Source organism: Lagenorhynchus albirostris, chromosome 2 (assembly GCF_949774975.1).
Source record: "Lagenorhynchus albirostris chromosome 2, mLagAlb1.1, whole genome shotgun sequence".
Taxonomy (NCBI): Eukaryota; Metazoa; Chordata; class Mammalia; order Artiodactyla; family Delphinidae; genus Lagenorhynchus; species Lagenorhynchus albirostris.
The window spans coordinates 129,428,575-129,452,532 of NC_083096.1; the positions used below are offsets into that span (position 1 = coordinate 129,428,575).

Genomic DNA, 23,958 nt, shown 5'->3' on the forward strand with positions numbered 1-23,958 from the left:
ACTTACTGGAAAGCCCTGTATTGTCTCATCCTATTTCTCCATACACAGGCTTTTCCTGAAATACAGCTAATTGACTGGTGTTGAAAACCATCATGAGCTGAGGCTGTGCATACCCAGGCTGGGAGACACTTCGGGTCTGCAGCAGTCTAACCTGAAGTCCTCAAGGCAATGCTCTAGTCATCTTTGTGACATGGTTTGCTGTCATTTCCGATGACCCATGGCCTTGGGGGTTGTTCTTCAAAACATCTTGTCTGTTACATGGGTGATGTTCTTGCTCAATACGTTTATTAGTAAACTTTGGAAGAAGAAAATTAGTGTAGAATATTCCACCTTACACATTGATTTGGCTGCTAAAATGTTCCATATATGATACATATTATTAAAAATCAAGTCACATTTATAGTAATCAGAAGTGCTGGTCATTAAAAGGAATACTTCTCTAATCCTTTGCAAAGCAAACGATCATTTCGTAAAGGCAGTGAACACTTGATAATTTATCTTTTCAGTAAATTCTTACTTTCATGACATACCCATGATCACTACTGAAATGCATGCAAAAGCAAGGGATGGTTTGGGTGGGAAAAGTGGGACAATTACCCTATACGCACACACACACACACACACACTACACATACAACATACATATGCACACACTCAATCATGTACACACACACACACACACACACACACACAGTGATTTTCCTCAATTATCTTTTTTTTTCTGTTGAAAATAATTTGGGGGCCTGAAATCCTGAGAATTACTTCAATTTTCCAGTTTGAATGTGTATAGATGACAGAACCCAAGTTCCTCGATACATTATCAAGTTCCTGCCTTGTTTGGAGTGTTCTTTTTTCAATTCTTTTTTTTTCCCCTTCTGTTCCAATCCTTACATATCATGTAGAGAAGGCCTGGAATTCATGCTTGGGAAAAGGCAAAATGTGATAAAAATCGAGATGCTCATTAAACTCCACAGCATTGACATTTTCAACACCCCCAGGAGGATTTACTACATTTCCTCCTTAATGTGGGAGCATATGACTTCCACATTGCTATATTTTCTGGGTTTTAAATCCTCTATTACTTTACTCTGGCTTTCCTATTTAAAGTATAACATGCTAACTTTTTCGATTTAACTTTTTTTGTTCAAAATCTATGTGACCATACTAATATAGAGATTTAGATAGTGCAGGTATAGAATGTGTCTCGAACTTCTTTCAATTTCAATGCAATAACTGATTTTTAACAGGAAAAACATGCATGGCTTTTCATAGCCATGGAGGTAAAATATTGACTCATTATTAAAATTTAATTTATGAGCATTTTCCTTAAGATAGAGTCCTTAAACTTTATGCAGTTCTCCTGCTCAATTCAACATTTACCTATCTTCCTACTATGTGAAAATAACTGTGCAAAAGTATCTTAAATGATAAAGAGAGGAATAAGGTATAGACAGTCCCAGGCTTCAAGGAGCTCCAATGGAGGAAACATATAAAGCACAAATTGGAGTATATCCTAGAATGGAATTCTCTCCATAGCACAAAAAAGGGAGTAGTTACATTCATTTTTAAAAAAAAATCTGGATGCCTTTGCAGAAGAGGGAAATCTGTATTGTAGCATGAGAGCTAAAAACAATAAGCTTGGTTAAACCATGAGGAGAAAGGTACTGCAGACTGAGAGATTTGCTTTGACTTCCCCTACGAATTTTTTCAGTTAATGATCAATTTGTAAGAGCAAATGTACCAATTTAACCATGGTTTTTGACAACTAACTTTTAAAATGAATTGCATTTCCTTCATTTAGATGCATTTTAAAAAGAAAAAAAATCTTTCCTCTGGCTTTTCTCTTTCTCTCTCTTAAACTTGATTTTTATACAAGAATATAGTAACCTAAGTCAGCCAGGCTTTCCCAACAAACTGGGTTGTTGTTAAATCTGTTTAAATTATTGTGGTTTCTTGTATCTTTTATCTTAGATTTCAATTGAAATACATGAGTTCAGCATCAGTGCTAATAAATGAAAACCTGATCTCATTATCACGCTATATCATTTTTTAAAGCAGCACTGCAGCTTTCATTTTTTGTGTGTGCTGTGAGCCACTTATTTTTCATTCCCCTTTAAAGTTTCTATTTAAACACACCTCTTTGTCATATGCTGATAAATATTAAAATAACAGGAAAAATCTGCCTGACTTATTTAAGCTGATAATAAAAACAAAACACAGGATGTGTGTGTCCTCCTTCCTTTTTTGACTGTGGTTAAGCATTAAGAAGGTTTTGCAACCTATAATTATGTAATAATTGGTATCGCTACATTCTCTGCTCAATGAAAAGTCAGAATTTTTGTAGTTTGCCACAAAGACAGACAAAAACAAATTGCCTAAGTGGTATTGTCATTTCTTTGCTCCATTGTTTTAAAAGAATTTAGCAAAAGACTCTGTACTTGCCAAGCTGTAGTTACTGTGCCAATAATCACAACATGATCTTTCCAACAGCATCTTTGGCTAATGAGCTAATTTATAGAACCATAAATATCACATATTCTCCTGCTGTTTGTCAGTATTTATTACATGAAAAAGAAAACATAGCTTAAATATTCGATTTGTTGTCAAAACCATCTTAGTAAATTTGGCTAATAGAAATGGTAGTGATGGTGTCTCACAAGTGGGCCAAGATGATGAAATGACAGGAGTTTCGAAACCACCCCCTTTGATCTCTAGCATGTAACACCAGTTACATGTTCAAACACTCTAGTTATCTCATTTCATTTTATAAAACTTCTAAAGGACATAGTACATCAGCACACCACATTTTTAAAGTCCATGGATAGAGTACCATTTTCTTCTATTTCATATCATGGGGCTCTAGAGGTAAACTTGACTTTGCTTAATATCTTCCTTTTACTTTTATTCTTGTTCTCAATATTTTCTCACAAACATGTTTTAAAGCATGTACCATTAATACTTCAAACGCCAGTGAGCCAATGGAACATACTGCCTTTGTTCTCTTCTTTTAAAAGTTGGACTTTTGTATTATTTCTGTTATATGTATGGCCATCATATCAGCAAGAAAACACAACATCCGAGCATGGAAGATCATAAGAATAAAGCCAAGGGAAACAGAAACCTATGAGGCAACATTAGGTGTTATATGATCTCAGCACGAGCTCATCTTACTGTTTGTCCTGTGGCTCTACTCAAATCCACTGCCATACTAGTGGGACAGATTAAAGAGGAAAAACTGCATTTTGCACTTTCAAAAATGCCATCTAACTGGTTGCATCTTATGGCAAGAAGAATTTTATGTCCAACACGTCTCCAAGATGTTCCTTCAAGGTGGCCCTTCCTCTCCACAGCTCTCAACTCCACATGAAAAGCTTATGCACAGTACTAAAAAAAATGAGAGGTTAGGTTTCTCTTACAAAAAACACCTTTGAGGAACAAAGTTGGATGACCTCCAAAAGAAATGATTTGTGACCTGGAAAGAGCCTTTGGTTTCACACCTGGAAAGGATGTAGATTCAATTGGGATGTATAGTTGACACTAAGAGGAAAACCACTAACATTCACCATGGGGCCCTCAGGCCAATGTGGGAGCACCTGGGACGTCTGAGGTTAGCTCTCCTGGAGTTCACTGGGGCCGGCAAGCTGAGGTCATAGTTGCACTCCTGCTCTTGTTCTGGGAAGCAGCATGACCACACATCCATCACATTCTGAAAGCTGAGGCATGCACAGGATGGGAAAATTATTTCATACTGCTTTTCATTTGGTTTCACACGGAGTGAAGTAAAGCTCCAGCCTGCCTTTGAAAAAAGTCACCAAGAGACCTACCTATTTGGAGGGCCGGGATGTGCAAACAGATGCTATTATTCTACAAAAGGTTCTGGAAAAGAGGCACATTTGTTATTTGGAAACATGGAGATAAGCCTCATGACATGGCTTACCTGGCAGGTTGACTCTGGAGACAGATGGCTGACTGGCAGCTGGAGACCTCCTGTGGATAGGGAGAGAAAGGAAGGTCTGAGTTTCTGTATGAATACCCCTCCCTCCACCCCCATGATCACTGAGAAGTTTTCCAGGTCAGAATGAGCTACCTAGTGACATAATGCTATCTCTGGAAGGCGGGCTCCTGTAACTCGTGGGTGACTGCAATTCTCACATCCAGATGGCCTGGAATTTCCCTATGCATAGCCTCCCGGATGCTGCAGCACTCCAGGAAGGAAGTCATTTACTCCAGGTCCCTAACCAGTCCTTCTGCTTTAGGTTTCCCTGCCCCAGGAGGCCCTCCAAAGATGATACCCTTGCTCAGAAATGACACCAAATATAAGCATGAATCCCAACTCCTTTGGGTGGTGCTATAGAAAGTTACAGCCAGAGGAGCCCTTGGAGATTAATCAGTCCAGGCCTCCCATTTTTCCACCTCAGAAATCTGAGACCCAGAGAGATGGAATCACTCGCCAAAGGTCACATAGCCATTAGGAACAGCAATCTAGGTGGCCTAACTTACGGAGAAGGCTTTTCATGGTCAAACTGAGCATTACTCTACATCACAAAGCAAGTCAAATGAAACAAGCAAACAAACTCATGCTCCACAAATATTAGGGTTCCTTCTCCTTTTCTTTCTCGTTTTTCTTTCTTCCTTCTTTATCTTTTTTATCCCCCTCCCCCCAAAACCCTGATTTTCTTTGCTGCTCTTGCCATCCTTCTCATGCTTTGCCAGACTCTCCAGGATTCAGGGTGCATTGCTAGAGAGCCTCCCAGAAACAGGATAGAGCAGTGGCCCTCAAAATTTAGGGTACAGAGAATCACCTGCAGGGTTTATTAAGACACACTGCTGAACCTTACTTCCAGGGTTTCTGATTCAGTCTGCCTGGGGTGGGCTTGAGAGTTTGCATTTCTAACTAATGCCGTGTGGACCTGGGGGCCACATTGCAGAGCCATTGGTATAGAGGGCTGTCTGCCCCACTAAAGAGCAAGCAGGATATTAGCAGTGAGCAAGAGAGTGACACTCCAGGCCAATGGGTCTCAAACATGGACGCCATTTGATCACTTGGGGAGCTATTGAGGATATGATTCCCTTCTCCATCCCTGGAGGGTCTATTTCAGGGTATCTGGGACAAGGCATGAGAATCTGTAACTTTACTATTGCTCTGTGAATTCTGATGCACAGGCAAGGTTGGGAAGGAAGCCAAGTTCTAAATGGCCTGCAAAGGGGTTGAAAAGGAAGGGTTTCCCTACTGGTGTGGCCACAAAATTACTTTCCTAGATTTAAAGTATTCCAAATCCATTTTTGGTCCCTTAGGTGTAATATAGCTTCAAGGTAAACATATCTTATTGTTGCAGGGTCTGATGGACAGGTTCATGTTTATCACTCATTTACTAGCTGGGTGATTCTAGGCAAGGTACTTTTAAACTCTCTGTGGCATGAAATTTTTATGTATGATGTAGGGGAGGAAATTTTCTCTACCCTTCTAAGTTCTTTTGGCTGGCCTATTAATTAAATTGACATAAGACAGATGAACAGGTGACAAACAAATTTAACTACATACTTAAGGGAGCCCCATAAGAATATAAGACCCAAGGGCAAGTCGCAACAGGTAAGTTGGGACTTATCTGTCATCCTGAGCTAAGGAATGGAACAGGAGCCTAGGGCTTCAAAGTTCCGGAGGGTCGTTCACCAGACAATGAGAAGCGCAGATGATTTGTAATTAGACGTTTGCTCTGCCATACAGCTGGGTCATTCAGATAAAAGTTATCTCTGATATTAGCTCTGTCGCTCTTTCAGCCAGGCCCCCAACTACAATTATTTGAGGTAGTTGAAGGAGAGGTAAAAGTTTATCTTGAATCTGCTGGGTCTTGATTGCCTTCAGCTCGAAATAATCCACGTGCCAAAGTGGCATATTTTGGGATCACACATTCTGCTCTCCCGCGGTGACAAGCAAAGGGAAATTGCCATCCAATGCGTGCTTTTCTCTGCTAGGCACTGTGCTGCTAGGCACTGTGCTGCTAGGCACTGTGCTGGGTACCTCTTAGCTTCCATTGAGAGTATCATCATCTCACTTTAAGGATAAGGAAACTGAAGCTCAGAGAAGTTAAGAAATATGCTGAAGCACACATGGCTCATAAGAGCAAGGTCAGGATTCAAAGCTCAGTCTTTCTGCATCCAAAGTGCATTTTCTTTGTACTATCCCATCTGCTGATAACACCTGCACTAATGCTGAGGGCTGTTTTTCAGAAATAATTAAGAGATTAAATTACAAACGCCTTAGCCTGGCATTCAAAGTCTGCTCTCTGGCCTCAACATATGCTTGTATATGTCAACCACTCAGTAAATACTTATTGCATGGAAGAATGAATGAAGGAATGAGAGAAAGAACTAAGTCATACTTTGCCAAGGCCACACTTGATCACTTCCTTTTTCTTGAACATGTGCTCTTCCTTTCCTGACGCTGCTCAGGCCGTGCTTCTGTGAAGGAAGCTTTCCTCTCACAAATCTGCACATTTCAGTATCACCTCCATTCTATAACATTGCCAGTTATGGTAAGAAATATCCATATATATTTGGCCTTTGGCTCCATTTTTGGCACAGAGCTCCTAAAATCCATGGAGCTTCCTAAGTGAGGAAAGCAGTCAAGGTGTCTTTTGCTATGTTAATGAGGTGACTTTTGGACCAGCAACTACGACCTAAGGAGGGGGTTGCCAGGGGTCGCAACCTTGTGATTAGAGAGTTTGAGCCTTAGGCCCACCCTGAACCTCCGGGGAGGGGAGAGAGCCTGGAGATGGCGTTCCGTCACCAATGGCCAATGATTTCATCAATCATGCCTTTGTAACAAAGCCTTCGTAAAAACTCAAAAAGACTGGGTTGGTGAACACGTGGAGATTCAGAGAGAGGGATGCACTTGGAGAGCGGGAAAGCTCTGCGCTCCCTCCCCCGGCACCCTCTTTGTTCTCTGCATCTCTTCCATCTGGTTGTTCCTGAGTCATATCCTTTTATAGTGAACCAGTGATCTAGCAAGTAAAATGTTTCTCTGGGTTCTGTGAGCCCCTCTAGCAAGTTCATTGAACCCAAGGAAGGGCTTGTGGGAAGCTCCAACCTCTAGCCAGTGGGTCAGAAGCCCCGGCAAGAGCCTGGGCTTCCCACTGGTGTCCCCAGTGTGTGTAGTGGGAGAGGGGTGTGCGGGGGAGGGGCAGTCTTGTAGGATTGAGCACTTAGCCGGCGGGATCTGACGCTATCTCCAAGTTATTAATGTCAGAACTGAATTGAATTATAGGACACCCAGGTGGTGTCAGAGAATTGCTTGGATGTGTGGGGAAAAAAAAACCCATTATCAGAATCATACCTTCAAAGGTCAAATGCCATCTTCTCCAAAGAATGTTGTTGTAGGGAGGAGAACTTGCTACCCAAAATGCTCTTGGCATACGGATTATTTCAAGCTGAAAAGGCCCGAAAGACCGAGGAAGAAACTTTGACCTTTAACAGCCTAAAAGAATGTAAATAGAGAAAGGGAGCTCTGACCACAGATAAGTATAGTATGAACTAGGTATGGTAGACAGGGAGGAACCCAGAGAAGTCTGTTTGCTAAAATTCCATTCTGTGTGCCATTGTCTGTCTCCACATGGTCCAGCAAACATTTATTTACCAAACATTTGCTTTTCCACTTCCACGTCAATTGCCTTCCTTCCTTTTCAAGTCCCAAACCCCTACCCCACAATATCCTCTTTGGTCTTTAGCTGAAAATGGTGTATAAGGTGAGGGTTTCAGCCACTTTGTCCAGTTACTTAGTTTTCCTGGGCCTCTCCCATGTATACATGCTATTAAACTTCTGTTTGTCTTTCCCCTACTAATCTGTCTCATGTCCACTTAATTCTTAGACCAGCCAGAAGAACCTAGAAAGAAAGAGGAAAATTTCTTCCTTCCCGAAAAGGAAGCTAAAAAATGATTCCTCCTCTAATCGCGCAGCGTGCTTCATCTGTACCTTCAGGGTTATTCCCTCATGTTACAACTCATATGGCCATGGACTATCCCCTCCCCTCATCAATGACCCATTGATGGTGGGCTCCAGTTCTGACCCCTTTCGTGTGCCCTCTGCAGGACCTCCCAACTTGCCTCGCGTAAAATAGGAACTCCGTACATATTGGTAAACTGTCGACTGAATGAACCATTGATGTGAAAATGATTTGAGAAGCCAAATACCATATGAATGTTTTATCTGGTTTCCTTTTCCTCTATAGTCTTGGTTTTACATAGTCCTCACTGTTCCTCAGACTCAGAATATGTTTGTGTTGCTGGACCCCTTGCACATATTTTGCTCATCTGACCACTTTTCTCCTCTTTAAGCGGCAAACTCCTTCACATGTTCTAGGACTGCACTCGGCATCACCTCAGAGGATCCTTCCCTCCTGTGACTACTCACTGGGCTACCTATACTTTCCTATGCCCCACCCTAGCACTGCTCTTACTGCATTAAAATTCCCATTCTCTTGTCTGTCTCAACTAGGCTGTGAGAAATTTAAACAAAGATTGAATCTCATTCATCTTTGTAACCTTGTAATTGGCAAAGTATTTGGTACGATATAGGTAGTCAATAGCTATTGATTAGACTGATAATATATTTTAAAAATACTTTTATTTTAACTATCTTCCTGAGTTCCAAAGAAGACTTCTGTGAAAAGAGGTATAGAACCAAGAGACCCTCAATATTGGAAATCTCTGCTTTCTTAACGGCACAGCGACACACAGCACCTGATCCTCCCAATGGCTTCTAAAAAATTACACAATTTACATAAACTCCTCTGTCCCAGGAGTTATTTTGAAAATATAACTTTTATTTAGAGTTGTTAATTCGGGTGAGCATCTGTGTGTGTAAGTTTTGGAAAGGCAAGGAGTACGTTTATAAAGGTTCATCACTTTTTCTCAAGAGCTGGTGCAAAGAAGAAGCTTGATACATTTGAAATGAATGAATGACATCCGGAGGCTGCATTATTGCTTGTGGGGCATGAGAGTACCAATTAGAAAACTGTGATGAGTGCCGGAAGAAAATGGCACTGGTTGCCCATTACGAGTCCTAAGGTCCCTAACTTACAGAAGAATCATAAGTTCTACGCCTGGGTTGTAAAGATGGTGATATTAATAGGGAGGATAATATGGCCACAGCAGTTAATACTTTCCAGCCCTGAATAACACAGTGGAAAAAGAGCTGGACTATGAATAAGAAGACAGGAATTCTAATCCTGGTCCTGGCACCTTCTAACCATATAGCCCTGGGCAACTCACTGAACTTCTCAGTTTCTTCCTCACCTGGGGAGAACAGGCAGCAACTAACATTTTCTGCTAATTTACAGAGTGCCAGCTCCTGTGTGAGAGGTTTTACATATATTTCCTCCCTTACTCTGAGGAAATTTGGCTAGGTTCTGTCCAGCTCTGAATGCTCAAGATTTTTATTATTCTCAGCTAATTTAAATCCCATGCCAAAGAATACAAGGCAATGAAAGACTGAAAAAAACAATCGAGTGGTTATTAATTCTTTCTCAAAGATTTCATACACGTTCATTTAATTATACCTCGGAAGAATGTGAATACAGTGATGTTACGTGATCTCCCGGTAGCCACCGGTGATGTGTGTGATGTTAGCGACAGAGTTGGATGATGGGGACAGCTCTTTGCTCCCAGCTCAATTCCCTGGTTATCAGTCTGATGAATGTAGGTACTCTTATTTACATGTGATTTCTCCATCAATCTGTTTAAAGTCAGTAAATGCTTTAGGGAATGCTTATCTGAATTAACAACTCTAAATGAAAGCTACAGTTTCAAAATTCCTGGGACAAAGGATATATAGGTTTTAATCTGAAGCCAAGAAATACAAGCCCAATCAAGCATCCCTCAATAGAACATTTCAAGGAAGTGCAAGGAAATCACCTCAATAGGAACTCTGAGATTTTCACCCTTTGGGTGGTAAAGCTCAGACAGACAATGAACTGCTTTTGCTGAGCAAAGAGCCAAAAGATAAAGGAAATCTTGCCTTATGAGAATTATAGTTCTATGTGGGAGTTCCTTTTCATATAAAAACAACACATTATCCAAATGTCTCATGAAAACCATCCCAAGGACATAATTATTGCTTAAATGTTACATTCAAGGCAAGGAGTAGAACTTTGGAACCCAAGTCAAATATCCCAGAAAACAACGTCTGAGTTCCATGAACCTCATAGTTTCAGTTGTTGAGATAAGTGAATATCTGGGTTGGGGTGGGAGGGGGAATGCTCTTAGCATGGTGGATCCATTCCTGACAGATATTCTTGTCTTCAGTTGTTTTTATTTGTTTGAGGGTATTGACTATCTAAGAATAGAATAAAGTGCATTAAATGGACCCTCAGTTTTCCAACCTGCCCCTGGCTCCATCGTTCACTTCTCAGCCCGAACTAGACCAAGGCAAGCTCAACTCCCTTTGGTGAAGCTCTAGTGGTGGACGTGTTGGTTTTAAGGAAGTACTTGAACTCAGTAGGAGGATCAACTCTACAAATATGGGTATGGATTTGGGAATGATCGTTAGATGCAACTATTCTACTGCTGGTCTATTATGTTTGCTGAGTGTGGTTTGGACCAGAGGTGACACAAACAGCCATGATTTGGAGAGTGGTCCTCAGCCAGAGTGTGAGAATTGGCTCTGGGTGAGCTCTCTATATGGCAGCTATGGTCTTAGGGCACTCTGTATACGGCAACGATGGAGGTTTATGTGGTTCAAAACCCCCAAGGCTATGGAAAAATCTGATCTCGGGAAGGTAGCTTCAGCTGATAGCCAATAATAAGCAGGGTTAGGCTTAATTCCCCAATGCTTTAACAGAGGAAGGACCTCCGAGCCCATGCCAACAAACCAGTAACTGAAAACGCCCTGACACATCGCCACTGGCGCCCCTTCTCCCTGGAGCTGTGCAGTGTAGTGGCCTTGAGCCCTGCTATGTTAAAGGAGCCTTGGGAATGTATCCTTATTCATCTCTTCCTCCTCGATTCCTACCTCCATCATCTTGGTCCAGGGTTTTACTCTTCATATTTTAATTCCTGAAACGCTCTCCTAGCTCATGTCTCTGCCTCAGGCTCTCTGACCTTCAGCTAGTCCATGAGTTCTTCCTAAATGACTCTGTTCCAAAGCCTTCAGAGATTTCGTCCCATAACCCAGAAGACTGAATAGGTATAGTAAATGGAAAGATGTGAGATAGTAGAACAGACATATATTGTTCTCTACCCTTGCTTCCTGACACAGAACTCCTAAAATTCCCTGTAGTTTCCTAAGTAATAAGTGCACTAGTAGCATCTTTTGTTCTAATGAGGTGACTCTGGGTGGGGTCCTGGATTTCTCCTGGATGGGGGCTGGTCCCCAGAAGCAACAAGCCATGATTAGAAGCTTAGAATTTTCAGTCCTACCCGTCATCCTAGGAGAGGGGCTAGGAATGGAGTTAATAATTGCTCATGCCTCTGTGAAGAAGCCCCCAGCAAATCCTAATAATACAGGGTTCAGAGAGCTTCTAGGTGGGTAAACACATCCACACCAGGAGGGTGATGCACCCCAACTCCAAGGGGAAGAAACTCCTGCACTCAGGACCCTCTCAGACTCTGCCCTCTTCATCTGGCTGTTCACCTGTATCCTTTATCATATCCTTTAATGAACTGGTAAACATGAGTACATGTTTCCTTGGGTTCTGTGGGCTGCTCGAACAAATTAATGAAATTAATTAAGGGGGGTGTCGTTGGAATCTTATAGCTGGTGGGTCACAAGCAAAGATGATAACTTGAGCTTACAACTGGTGTCTGGAGTAGGGAGGGAGGTGGTGGGCAATCTCGTGGGACTGAGCCCTTAACCTGTGGGATCTGATGCTATGTCAGACAGCATCAGGATTGAGTTAAACTGTGGGACACGCAGCTGGTGTCGGACATTTTCTTGCTGTTGTGAGGGGAAAACCTCCATGTATTTGGTGACCAGATGTGTCAGAAGTGAAGTGTTTTGTGTGACTAGTAAAGAAGACTCCCTGGGAAGACAAACCCGGGAGGGAGGAACTGGGTTTTTCCCTACAGAGGAAGGAAAAAACCCGAGTTTTCCTACAAAAGAACACTGCAAAAGAACCAGGATACTATGTTTCAACACTGGCTCTGCTCATCCCATCAGAAGTGAGCTGTTTTGCACTAGTCATTTAATCTCCCTGAGCTTTGTTTCCTTGTTCATAGTGTGGTGGCAACATGTGGATCATAAACATCATTTACGGTGATGATAACTGTGATAATGGATGTGAAAACTCCAAAGTATTACACTGTTTCTGGATTCAGCAAGAGAAGTGTAACTATCACTCATAATAACTCACATTTATTGAGCACCTACTACTATGTGCTAGAGGCTGTTATAAATGCTTTACAAATAGTAACTCATTTCATCCTCAGAACAACCCTATCTTATAGATTGGGAAACTGAGCTCTGGAGAGGTGAAATAACTTGCCCAAGTCACATAATTTTCCGTTGGTAGAATTGAGTTATGAAGCCAATAAATAAGGCCCCAGAGGCCATATCCTGTAAAGAAAAAAAGATGGAAAAATGGAAAGGATCACTTCCGAAAAAATAATTTTCGAAACATTTGGTGGCCTTTCTCTAACAATGAGTAATTCAGAGATTTATATGCTTGATGAATACTTATGGAGCACACACTATGTGTCAGGCATTCTGCTAATTCTTAGAAAGTCAAGGAAAAGTAAATGTAAATTTCAAGTGTCCTTATGGGGACACACAGTCTAGTGGTCGTGGCAGAGATCCATACATGATTTGCAGAGCGCTCTGGGGCCACTGGGGGGCGCTCAACCAGGCTTGGCGGGGTCAGGGGAAGCATCCTGGTGAAGGTAACACAAATGAGTGTTATAAAAGACAAGCAGGATTCAGTGAGGCAATCACTGGCAGGTGGAGAGAGACACTAGGAAACGAGAACAGTAAGTCCATAATTAGGATGGAGTAGAACATGCAGGGAACAACCAGGCCACAACTGTTAGAATGGGATTTAATGTGGCCAGAGACCTGGTCTGATTGTACACCTCTGTAGTCCCTGGCACTTCCCATCAGAATGTAAACCCTGAAACGGCAGAGAATTGTCTGTTTTGGTCACTATTACATCACCAGTGCCTGGTACAAGGTGGTGCCCAATACATATTTGTTAAGTACACACATATACGTGTGGATGAATGGTACACTAAATAAATACTTGTTGAGTGAATTATTTAACAATAAACAGGGAGCACCACTGCAAATGAGGCCGGGCAAGCCTCTAGCTTTCCTGTATACTGCATCTGATATAAACCCAATCAACTATCAATCAAAGTACCTCGAGCTGGATCACGCGGTGCCTTGGGGCCAAGCACACGCATTTAAACTTTATCGTAATGATCAGAGTGAACCACTGAAGTGCCTCAAGCTGGGGAGTGACATGGCCAAACAGCAAGCGAGAAAGAGGACTCTGGTGGCAGTTTGGAGAACAGTTTAGAGGAGGAGAGACCAACGATGGGAAAACTCCACGGGGCTATGCTGGACTCTCTCACAGGAAGCTCCGGGAAAAGGGATAGAACAGTGAACGGAAAAGTTAGCATTCAAAGCAGGGTTCACTCTCGCTTTTAACAACTCCACGCAATAAAAATTTGGATAAAAGCAAAGTAGAGGGTCAATGAATAATTTCACAAAGACTGGAGAGACAGGGTGTCCTACAGTGAACCCTAGCTGAGAAAAATCAGGAGATTTAGGATTTGGCCCTGGCGCATCTTTAGCCTATGGTGTGGTCGTTAGCAACTTGCTGGATTTCTGAGGGCCTGATTTCTCCTTCTGTAAAACAAAGAGGCTGAGTCATTTCTCAAAGTTCTCCTCTTGCCCTACCATCCCAGGATCATTGATTCTATGACCTTCTGATCCCTGTGATGAGTTTTAAATTGCTGGATAGTGAACTGCATAGCACTTAGACCCACAGATTGAAATGATTTCGGAGGAGAAAATTACTGCAGTATTATTAAGTTCAAACCTCTCATTTAACAGATGAGGACACCAATGTTCAGCCCTGTTAGTTGAAATGGCCGAGCTTATGTAGCTCGTTGAGGGCAGAAGAGAAGATAATCCCACTCTTATCATCAAATTACATGAACCTGTTTATATATTATCAAAAAATAGGCAACCTGGACCTGCACTTTTGGTACGTGTCATTTTAAGTTTGAATTCTCTGAACTCGTTACTAGTTTATTCCAAAAGAATTTTAATAGAATTTACAGTCTTTACTGATGAGTCTTCACACTTTCAAGTAGTAAATACAAAGGTACAAAAAAAAAACCCATCTCATCTTTTCATCTGTTGAACTCCTGTCTACTAAGTGTTAAAGGCACAAAGATAATAAGATCTGGACTAATTTCTAACATCTTACCAGTTCTAAAATACTATGGTGATCCACCCTACTTTAAATTTTATCATGTATCCTAACCTAGCTAGGAGGGCAAATGCCACGCATTAGTGTTGGGTTGTGGGTTTTTTTAGTGCTGTTCAGGGTTTCGCCTTTATGGAAAGGATTTATAACTCCACAAAAAGTGCATGCTTACTTGTTGGGTGTTCCATGGAGGTTGGTCAGTACGGTGAAGTTGTTTCTCACACTTCGCAAGCTGGCAAGGACCTATAAGTAAAATGTTTCCACTGTTAGGAATGGTTAGGAACAAAAGGAGAGGAATGGGCAGGTTTAGAGGCTACACTTAGAAACTACACCCAGAGACAGAGCGAGAAGGAGGCAGGCCAGCATGATACATACCTGGGCAAAAGGCGTTACAATCAAGTCATCGCCATGTCTGGTGAAAAGAGAGAAAAGGAACATTTTGTAAATGCATTTGAATTATAACTGTGTCATAGAAGCTGTAATATGAAACTTCATCAGTGTTAGCAATACAAATGTTATACAAATTCTTCCACCTGGATATAAGGCAGGACTGATTTAGGTGCAGACGGGGATTTCAGGAACTTGAAAGAAAAAAACCCACCAGGTTCATGGCTCCTGGATGTACAGTGGCTATACATAAAAACACTTGCAAGTAAGCATATATCTTCAGGGTATTTTCCCATTAAATAGCAGACCCAGAGTACTGTAATTCAGAGCAATTTGTGGATTTTGGTGGCCAGAGCCAGGAACTTCAAAAGGCGGGCTGCTCACAGGCACACACAGAGTTGGAAAAAATGGCGTAACAGTCTGGATAAAGGTTAACTTTGGATTTCCTCGCTTTTGTTGATTTGAACCACAGCCTTCATGCCATTTAAACACAGATTTCTGTCTGGGAATCCCATTACTTTTTGTTTTTAAGACAACTTTTTTCTTAAAGTACCGAAGGAAAAGCTTTTAAGGGAGTGTAGTGTAGGGACTGAACCTACTATTATATCATTGTCTCTCACTTTGTCCCAAAGATCTGATTCAGCTGAACCTAGTGTTACATAAATCTGTACTTAGGAATAGTCAAAAGTGTGTTTTCAGAAGTGCACTCTCTCTCTGACACATGTGTTGCTACCTCTTCTTAAATCCGCATTCAGCAAGGTCTCCGTTAAAACCGTTAGAAGACAGGCTGGCCTGAGCTGCAGACGCACAATCAGGCCAATTCGCTATCGCAGTGTAAATCCTAACAGTCGCACAGAAGGTGGTGGACAGTGAGTTTCCTTCACTGTCTGATCATCTTCTCTGTCTTCACGATCACCACACGTATATGGCACCTTATTCGCTAACGACGGGACTGCAACCAATGGTTATTAAACACCTGCCCGGTACCAGGCATTAGGTGAGGCCTAGAGGCCTGTTGGATAACACCTACATCCTTGGGGGCCTCTTCTCTGGCATGGGCTTTTACTTTGGGGTATTATTTAATACAATATTTTCCTTTCTACCTTGGTCTTTAGCTTGAAGTCCTCCTTCAATTTCATTAAACTTCCTGTGCATCGGATGTGTACAGTGACTAAGTGACTATAAAAAGAACACTGACAAGAGTAAGCATTCTTTGAGTGATTACCATCTGTCAGCCCCTGCATGAAATCTCATTTAATTCTTGTAACAAGAACTGGAGCAACGACTCTTATTCCCATTTTATAGATAATATCAACGCTCAGAGCAGGTAAGCAACTGCTTAACTAGCACACAGCTAATAAATGAAAGAACTAAGACTGATTCCAAAAATCTATGCTTTTAAACATTATGTTTCCTGTTTTATGATGACCCTGCATAGTTGATTGAATTATACAGAATTCATGATCCCCACAAATTAAAACAGAGGAGACAGAAAAATGTCCAAAACACTGCAGTAGATATTATAAATACAGAATGAGAAATACAAACAATTGATACTTAATGGGGTGCAAAGGAGATGTGATAATTACAGATTAGACATAGTAGAAAAGGCTTGATTGAATGAGTGGTATTCGAGATGAACCTTGAAGGGCAGGCTTTAAAAGGCACGGATGGTAGGTGCTACTAATGAGAAAAATGCAAGAACCGAGGCATTGAAATGGGAAAGTCCTCAACATGGAGATGCTTGGTGGCTGTTTAGAGTTGAGCAGTGACAGACATTTGTAGGGGATAAGACTCAAAGGTCCCCCTACACCCACGTTATGGACATTGTGGACAATGGTTGTGGAGCTGGTGCTCAACTCAGTAAAAGAAATGAGCCAGTGAAGGCTTCTAGTGAGAAAGGCAAACAGAAAAGTGCTTTAGAAAGTATTGGGTTGACCAAAAAGTTTGTCTGCTTTTTTTTTTTTTTTTTTTTTTGGCTGCGTTGAGTCTTTGCTGCTGCATGGGCTTTCTCTAGTTGCAGAGAGCGGGGGCTACTCTTTGTTGCAGTGTGTGGGCTTCTCATTGTGTGGCTTCTCTTGTTGTGAAGCACGGGCTCTAGGCACACAGGCTTCAGTAGTTGTGGCTCGCGGCCTCAGTAGTTGTGGCTCGAAGGCTCTAGAGTGCAGGCTCAGCAGTTGTGGCACACGGGCTTAGTTGCTCCGTGGCACATGGGATCTTCCCAGACCGGGGATGGAACCCGTGTCCCCTGCATTGGCAGGTGGATTCTTAACAACTGAGCCACCAGGGAAGTCCCAGGTTTTTCCATAACATATTATGGAAAAATCTGAACAAACTTTTGGGCCAACCCAATAAAATGCTATGGATTCAAGAGATGGATGGAAGAGAGGACAGAGCCAGGAAGATGCGTTAGGGGGATATCGCCGTCATTTGGATGAGAAGACATCGGTGAGGCAGAGGAAGAAACAGGAAAAGACAAATGGAATAGACCCTGAACGTCTTGCCAAGGACTTGGCATTGAATTGGATAAGGGGTCATAAAGAAATACTATTTTCAGTTTTAAAAATGGGTATCTGGGAAAATAGTGAAGTCGTGAGTCGAAGTTAAAAAGTGAGGAGTTGGAGGAGACGTGTCACCTTCTCACATGTTGAGTTTTAAGGTATTCGTTGATATCCTGGTGGAAACAGCACGTGGGAAGACTGAAATATGGGGGTTAGAGCTAGAGATTTAGGAGGTACCTACAACAGTGGGGCCCCTTAAAGCAATGGCAGGGAGTGGCTTCCTGGGGTGGGGTGTATAGAGAGAGAGAGTCAAAGGGAGAACCTCAGGGCTCTTGTTAAGAGAGGAGTAGTTGTGATAAATGCAGGGTGGCGAGCTATTACAAGAACTGCCCCTTCCCAAGCTATTTTTTGGAGATGGATGAAATATCTTTCTATTTGTTCAGATTTCTGCTGTGAAGTTCACATTGTTCAGAAGACATCAGGGTGAGCTAGGTATAAAATGACAGTGTTAGACTTAAGTAGGTCATCTATGGCTCCTGGATTTCTGGAGTCTACACGTCCAACAAAAGTTAGATAATACAAGCAAATCTCATACATATGTAGTACCTAAAGCTGATGTATTGTTGCATGAGTGCGGAGCTACTAAAACTAAAAAGCTACTAATCATTAGTACAAACTAATGATTAAACACAGGTTAAAAGAAAAAAACACATTAAGAGAGGGCTCGGTGTCAAAATGACTATTATCATGAAATTTTGAAGTTTAGGAGAGCAGAACACTCAGAGGCAAGGGACGAATTTTCAGATCCCCAGCACTGGGTCCCTTAAAGAATTGGAGCTGTAAAAGCTAATGCTGTATATCAGACAGTAGTTGCTAGAGAAATGATCAGATAATTCATAGATAACTCACAGCAAGTTGAAGAAACAAAAGAAAAAAACTTCTATTTGAGTATAGCCAGATTATTTATAAAACCCTTCTAAATTTTTAAAATCATAATTTGGTACATTAATAATAAAATGCATGAATGTAACAAAACACTTGATTGGTTATGAAAACTGATGTACTTCTTAGTTGTCCAAACCACTAGAGCAGACAATACCTCTCAGGAACGAGGCCAGATATTCAGAACCGTGGAACGAGCACCATCTACTGACAAAACTAGCACATTACAATTTTATAGGATAATTGAAGATCAGAACTCTGTGGGTCTTAGAATTGAGTGTAGGTCTGCTCTCAACAATGAATGCTTTTCTAGGAAGCAAAAATGCTGCTTCCTACTGCTACGCTCTGGGTTTTATTAATATTAACTTCCTCTGTTTCATGACTACACGTACTTTTCTTGTAATACTAATTTTCGTCTGCCTTAGAGAGAGACATATGCTATTGTAGTTAAGAGCACAGCTTTTGGAGCCAGTGTTGGTTTGTTTCTCAGTTGCACTATTACTAACTATGAGACATTAGGCAACCTCTCTATGGCTCACTTTCTTCACCTGTAAAATAGGGTGTTGTGAGAATTAAATAAGTTATTATATATGTACAACTCTTACAACAGTGCTAGGCACATAAAGGCACTTTCATTAGTTATAGTTATTCGTATTAGTAGTAGGTATCATTATTTCATTATAGTAGGTTTCATGTCTATCTTCCTAGCTGGTGAGAACTTCTTTAGGGTAGTCATTTCTGCCCCCATTACAATCAAGAGAACTAATATTTATATTGTACTTTACAGTTTACAAAGCATTTTCATGTCCCTTATTTCATGTGGTAAGAGTATGTTCTTGACCCTGGGGAATGGTGCAAGCACCTATCTTGTTGGTCAAGCCTGAAACCTTCTTTTCCCTCATCCCACAGTCAACCACCAACATCTGCTGATCCTAACTTGCAAATATTTATTAATCGCCCACTGGATCTGTTCTAATGTAGATCCCTATCCTTTAAGATGCAGATTACCGAAGCAGCTTCCCATTTGGCTCTTGGAAACATCTTTAGGCTTGTCCACCCTCCAAACTGTTTTTTTTTGGTTTTTTTTTTGGTTTTTTTTCCGGTACGCGGGCCTCTCACTGCTGTGGCCTCTCCCGTTGCGGAGCACAGGCTCCAGACGCGCAGGCCCGGCAGCCATGGCCCACGGGCCCAGCCGCTCCGCGGCATGTGGGATCTTCCCGGACCGGGGCACGAACCCGTGTCCCCTGCATCGGCAGGCGGACTCTCAACCACTGCGCCACCAGGGAAGCCCCCAAACTGTTCTTTAGACTGTAATCAGAGTTATCTTTCAAAAACATTCATCTGATTATGTATTTTCCTGTTTCAAAGCCTTTCATAGCCCCCCACTGCTTGTCTGCAGCATAAATGCCAACTCCTCACATAGGCCCTTTGTGATGAGGGAACTGCTTACTTCTCTGGCTTCGTCTCTCACCACTTCCTCATCCTCTCATGTTCTCTGCCTGAGCCATATTGAGCTGTGGTCCCCCCAGATGTTCTTGACAGCAAGAGAGTTAGTGAGCGCATAGCCCTTCCTCCTGCACACCTTTCTGCCTGGCTAACTCCTTTAGCTTAGCTGTAACCCCTCGAAGCAGGCTGCTCGCCTTGCCTGGCCAGATCTCTCAAAGTCCAGTGCATCCCTTTCCATAGACATTGCCCTTTTCTGAAGGTATTACAACTGCCTATTGACTTACTAATCTTTTAGCTCCCCTGAAGACAAAGAAAGTATCTCATTTGTTTGCAAAGTGCCTAAAGGTAAGTAAATTTTTGTTAAAAGAAAGGATGTATGTAATCTTCATAGCAGCTGGAAAGGCAGGCAGAGCAGAGATTCGTATCATTCTTTTTATTTTTCATCATGATTTAGAGTCTGTTTATGTACTGGATAACCATATGGTTTAATCATCTAGACTCCCTGGATTTAAGCCGTGATTCCCCATTTACTGGGCAGGTTACTTAACCTCTCTGTACTTCAGTGTCCTCATCTTTAAGACAAGAAAATTACAGTACCAACTACCTTGGGGTTATAGGGATTAAATGAGTTAAAATATGTAAAGGACTTTAAATAGTATATAGGAAATGCTTAATAAACGTGTGCTTTTATTTACAGGTAATTTAGACACTACAAAAAATACTCAGTGTCTTAAAGCCAGGGTGCTAGTAAGTATGATGGCTGTAACTCAAGTCTTAGACACCACATTGTACTTTTTTGGTAGTCCATCAATAAACAGGTCTTAAATTCAAGTGCGCTCTTATTTCTGCTTTTCCTCTTGGTTCTCAGATCTCATTTCCCTTGACTGCTCTCTCTAGAGACTACTTACATCTCATACAAATGGTGGCTTTAAAAAGTTCCTTGTCTGTGTAAGACTACAAATGGGATGACCAAATGAAGGAAACATGGCTCTTGCTTCCCTGTGGCTTTACTGGTAGGTAGTTAAAACTTGGTTCTGTCCAGGGTGGTTCCCGCCACAGCTTGGGGTAATCTAACTGGCCTCACCAGTTTCCGGTACTTTATGTTCCTATTGGGAAATCTATACCTTGGTATACAAAGACATTACGCTAAAGATGACTACGACACAGGAAGAAACCAATAAATTATTGCCACATCTAGGAAAGCATGTGAAATTTCCTTTTGGGATCCAATGGTGATCTTGTTTTCTTTACTAGAAAGCATTCTTTACTAGAACGAAACAGAAACCAATAAATTATTGCCACATCTAGGAGAGCATGTGAAATTTCCTTTTGGGATCCAATGGTGATTTTTTTTTTTTTTTTTTTTGTGGTATGTGGGCCTCTTACTGTTGTGGCCTCTCCCATTGCAGAGCACAGGCTCCGGATGCGCAGGCTCAGCGGCCATAGCTCACGGGCCCAGCCGCTCCGCGGCATGTGGGATCTTCTTGGACCGGGGCACAAATCCGCGTCCCCTGCATCGGCAGGCGGACTCTCAACCACTGTGCCACCAGGGAAGCCCCAATGGTGATCTTGTTTTCTTTACTAGAAAGCATTATTCCAGTCTCTCTTTTGTTGCTGTATGCTAAAGCCACTTTTAATGTTCCATTTACTTTTTAACTCAGTATCTTTTTCACTCATTCTCCCTGCCTATATGTTTCCTCCTGAAAGAGCTGAGATGAGAAGTTTTAAAAAGCTAGTTTTGTCTCTACTGTTAAGATTTAATGCTGAGGAATTATGCAAAGTTTTCTACCTCGTGTGTAAATTCGTGACTGTTCTGTTCTGGAGACAGGGGCCACTGAGCGGGGAACATGCTGCAGCCCCCATCTAGCAGCCTTCACGTCAAGACTCGAAATCTATAATTGTCCTTCTTTTTCTTGGCTTTATGGGTAGAAGGCAGGAGAAGCAGTAAGAGGTTCAGGGGCTGCTGCTCCTCTATTTCAAATCATCCTGAAGAGTAATAATCAGGTGAAATAGCTTTGAGAGCATTACTTCAGGTTAGCTCAAAATACCTGTGTAAAACTGGATTTTCCAACATGGTCCTGAAAAAATGAAATTTCAGAAGAATCTGGATATTCAAGTTCTACTTCTTGTTGTGTTGAGAAATATAAATTCCTAAACTGACAAACACATGAAAGTTTTACTGGCATACTGAAATATTTGCAAAACAAAATTCTGGGCTATTTTTATTCACTCAAAGCTTTTAATATATCTTGTTATTAGTATCTTTGATAGGATGAGATCATGTTTACAACTGTGTTTTCTTGGGAAGGACCATTCTTTATTACGAAAGTGTGCCCTTATTATATTTTTAAGTTCTGGTTTGTTTTCTTTTTAATATCTTTATCAGAGTATAATTGCTTTACAGTACTGTGTTGGTTTCTGCTGTATAACAAAGTGAATCAGCTATACATATACATATATCCCCATATCCCCTCCCTCTTGCATCTCCCTCCCACCCTCCCTATCCCACCCCTCTAGGTGGTCATAAAGCACTGAGCTGATCTTCCTGTGCTATGCGGCTGCTTCGCAGTAGCTATCTATTTTACATTTGGTAGTATATATAAGTCCATGCCACTCTCTCACTTCGTCCCAGCTTACCCTTCCCCCACCCCGTGTCCTCAAGTCCATTCTCTACATCTGCATCTTTATTCCTGTCCTGCTCCTAGGTTCTTCAGAACTATATATATATATATATATATATATATATATATATATATTTTTTTTTTTTTTGGATTCCATATATATGTGTTAGCATACAGTACTTTTTTTTCTCTTTCTGACTTACTTCACTCTGTATGACAGACTCTAGGTCCATGCACCTCACTACAAATAACTCAATTTTGTTTCTTTTATGGCTGAATAATATTCCATTATATATATGTGCCACATCTTCTTTACCTATTCATGGGTCGATGGACAGTTAGGTTGCTTCCATGTCCTGGCGATTGGAAATAGTGATGCAATGAACATTGTGGTACATGACTCTTTTTTTTTTTTTTTTAACATCTTTATTGGAGTATAATTGCTTTACAATGGTATGTTAGTTTCAGCTTCACAACAAAATGAATCAGTTATATATATACATATATTCCCATATCTCTTCCCGCTTGCGTCTCCCTCCCTCCCACCCTCCCTATCCCACCCCTCCAGGCGGTCACAAAGCACCGAGCTGATCTCCCTGTGCTATGCGGCTGCTTCCCACTAGCTAACTACCTTACTTTTGGTAGTGTATATATGTCCATGCCTCTTTATCGCTTTGTCACCGTTTACCCTTCCCCCTCCCCATAGCCTCAAGTCCATTCTCTAGTAAGTCTGTGTCTTTATTCCTGTTTCACCCCTAGGTTTTTCATGACATTTTTTTTTAAATTCCATATATATGTGTTAGCATACGGTATTTGTCTCTCTCTTTCTGACTTACTTCACTCTGTATGACAGACTCTAGGTCTATCCACCTCATTACAAATAGCTCAATTTCGTCTCTTTTTATGGCTGAGTAATATTCCATTGTATATATGTGCCACATCTTCTTTATCCATTCATCCGATGATGGACACTTAGGTTGTTTCCATCTCTGGGCTATTGTAAATAGAGCTGCAATGAACATTTTGGTACATGACTCTTTTTGAATTATGGTTTTCTCAGGGTATATGCCCAGTAGTGGGATTGCTGGGTCATATGGTAGTTCTATTTGTAGCTTTTTAAGGAACCTCCATACTGTTCTCCACAGTGGCTGTACCAATTTACATTCCCACCATAAGAGCAACAGGGTTCCCTTTTCTCCACGCCCTCTCCAGCAATTATTGTTTGTGGATTTTTTGATGATGGCCATTCTGACTGGTGTGAGGTGATACCTCATTGTAGTTTTGATTTGCATTTCTCTAATGATTAGTGATGTTGAGCATCCTTTCATGTGTGTATTGGCAATCTGTATATCTTCTTTGGAAAAATGTCTATTTAGGTGTCCTGCCTATTTTTGGATTGGGTTGTTTGTTTTTTTAATATTGAGCTGCATAAGCTGCTTATAAACTCTGGAGATTAATTCTTGGTCCGTTGCTTTGCTTGCAAATGCTTTCTCCCATTCTGAGGGTTGTCTTTTAGTCTTGTTTATGGTTTCCTTTGCTGTGCAAAAGCTTTAAACTTTCATTAGGTTTCCATTTTTTTATTTTTGTTTTTATTTCCATTTCTCTAGGAGGAGGGACAAAAAGGATCTTGCTATAATT

At 41.4% G+C, this 23,958-nt stretch overlaps 1 protein-coding gene across 2 annotated transcripts in view; it reads right to left on the reverse strand.

Annotated features, from left to right (window-relative positions):
- Nucleotides 1–23,958, reverse strand: part of PDE4B (phosphodiesterase 4B) — a 486,031-nt gene that overhangs the window by 104,915 nt on the left and 357,158 nt on the right. For both annotated transcript variants that reach the window (XM_060139825.1, XM_060139827.1), the window contains 3 exons: nt 14,799–14,835; nt 14,596–14,666; nt 3,938–3,987 (listed from right to left, as the gene is read on the reverse strand). In XM_060139825.1, the coding sequence (XP_059995808.1) occupies nt 3,938–3,987; nt 14,596–14,666; nt 14,799–14,835 (158 nt within the window). The remainder of the gene's footprint in view (nt 1–3,937; nt 3,988–14,595; nt 14,667–14,798; nt 14,836–23,958) is intronic.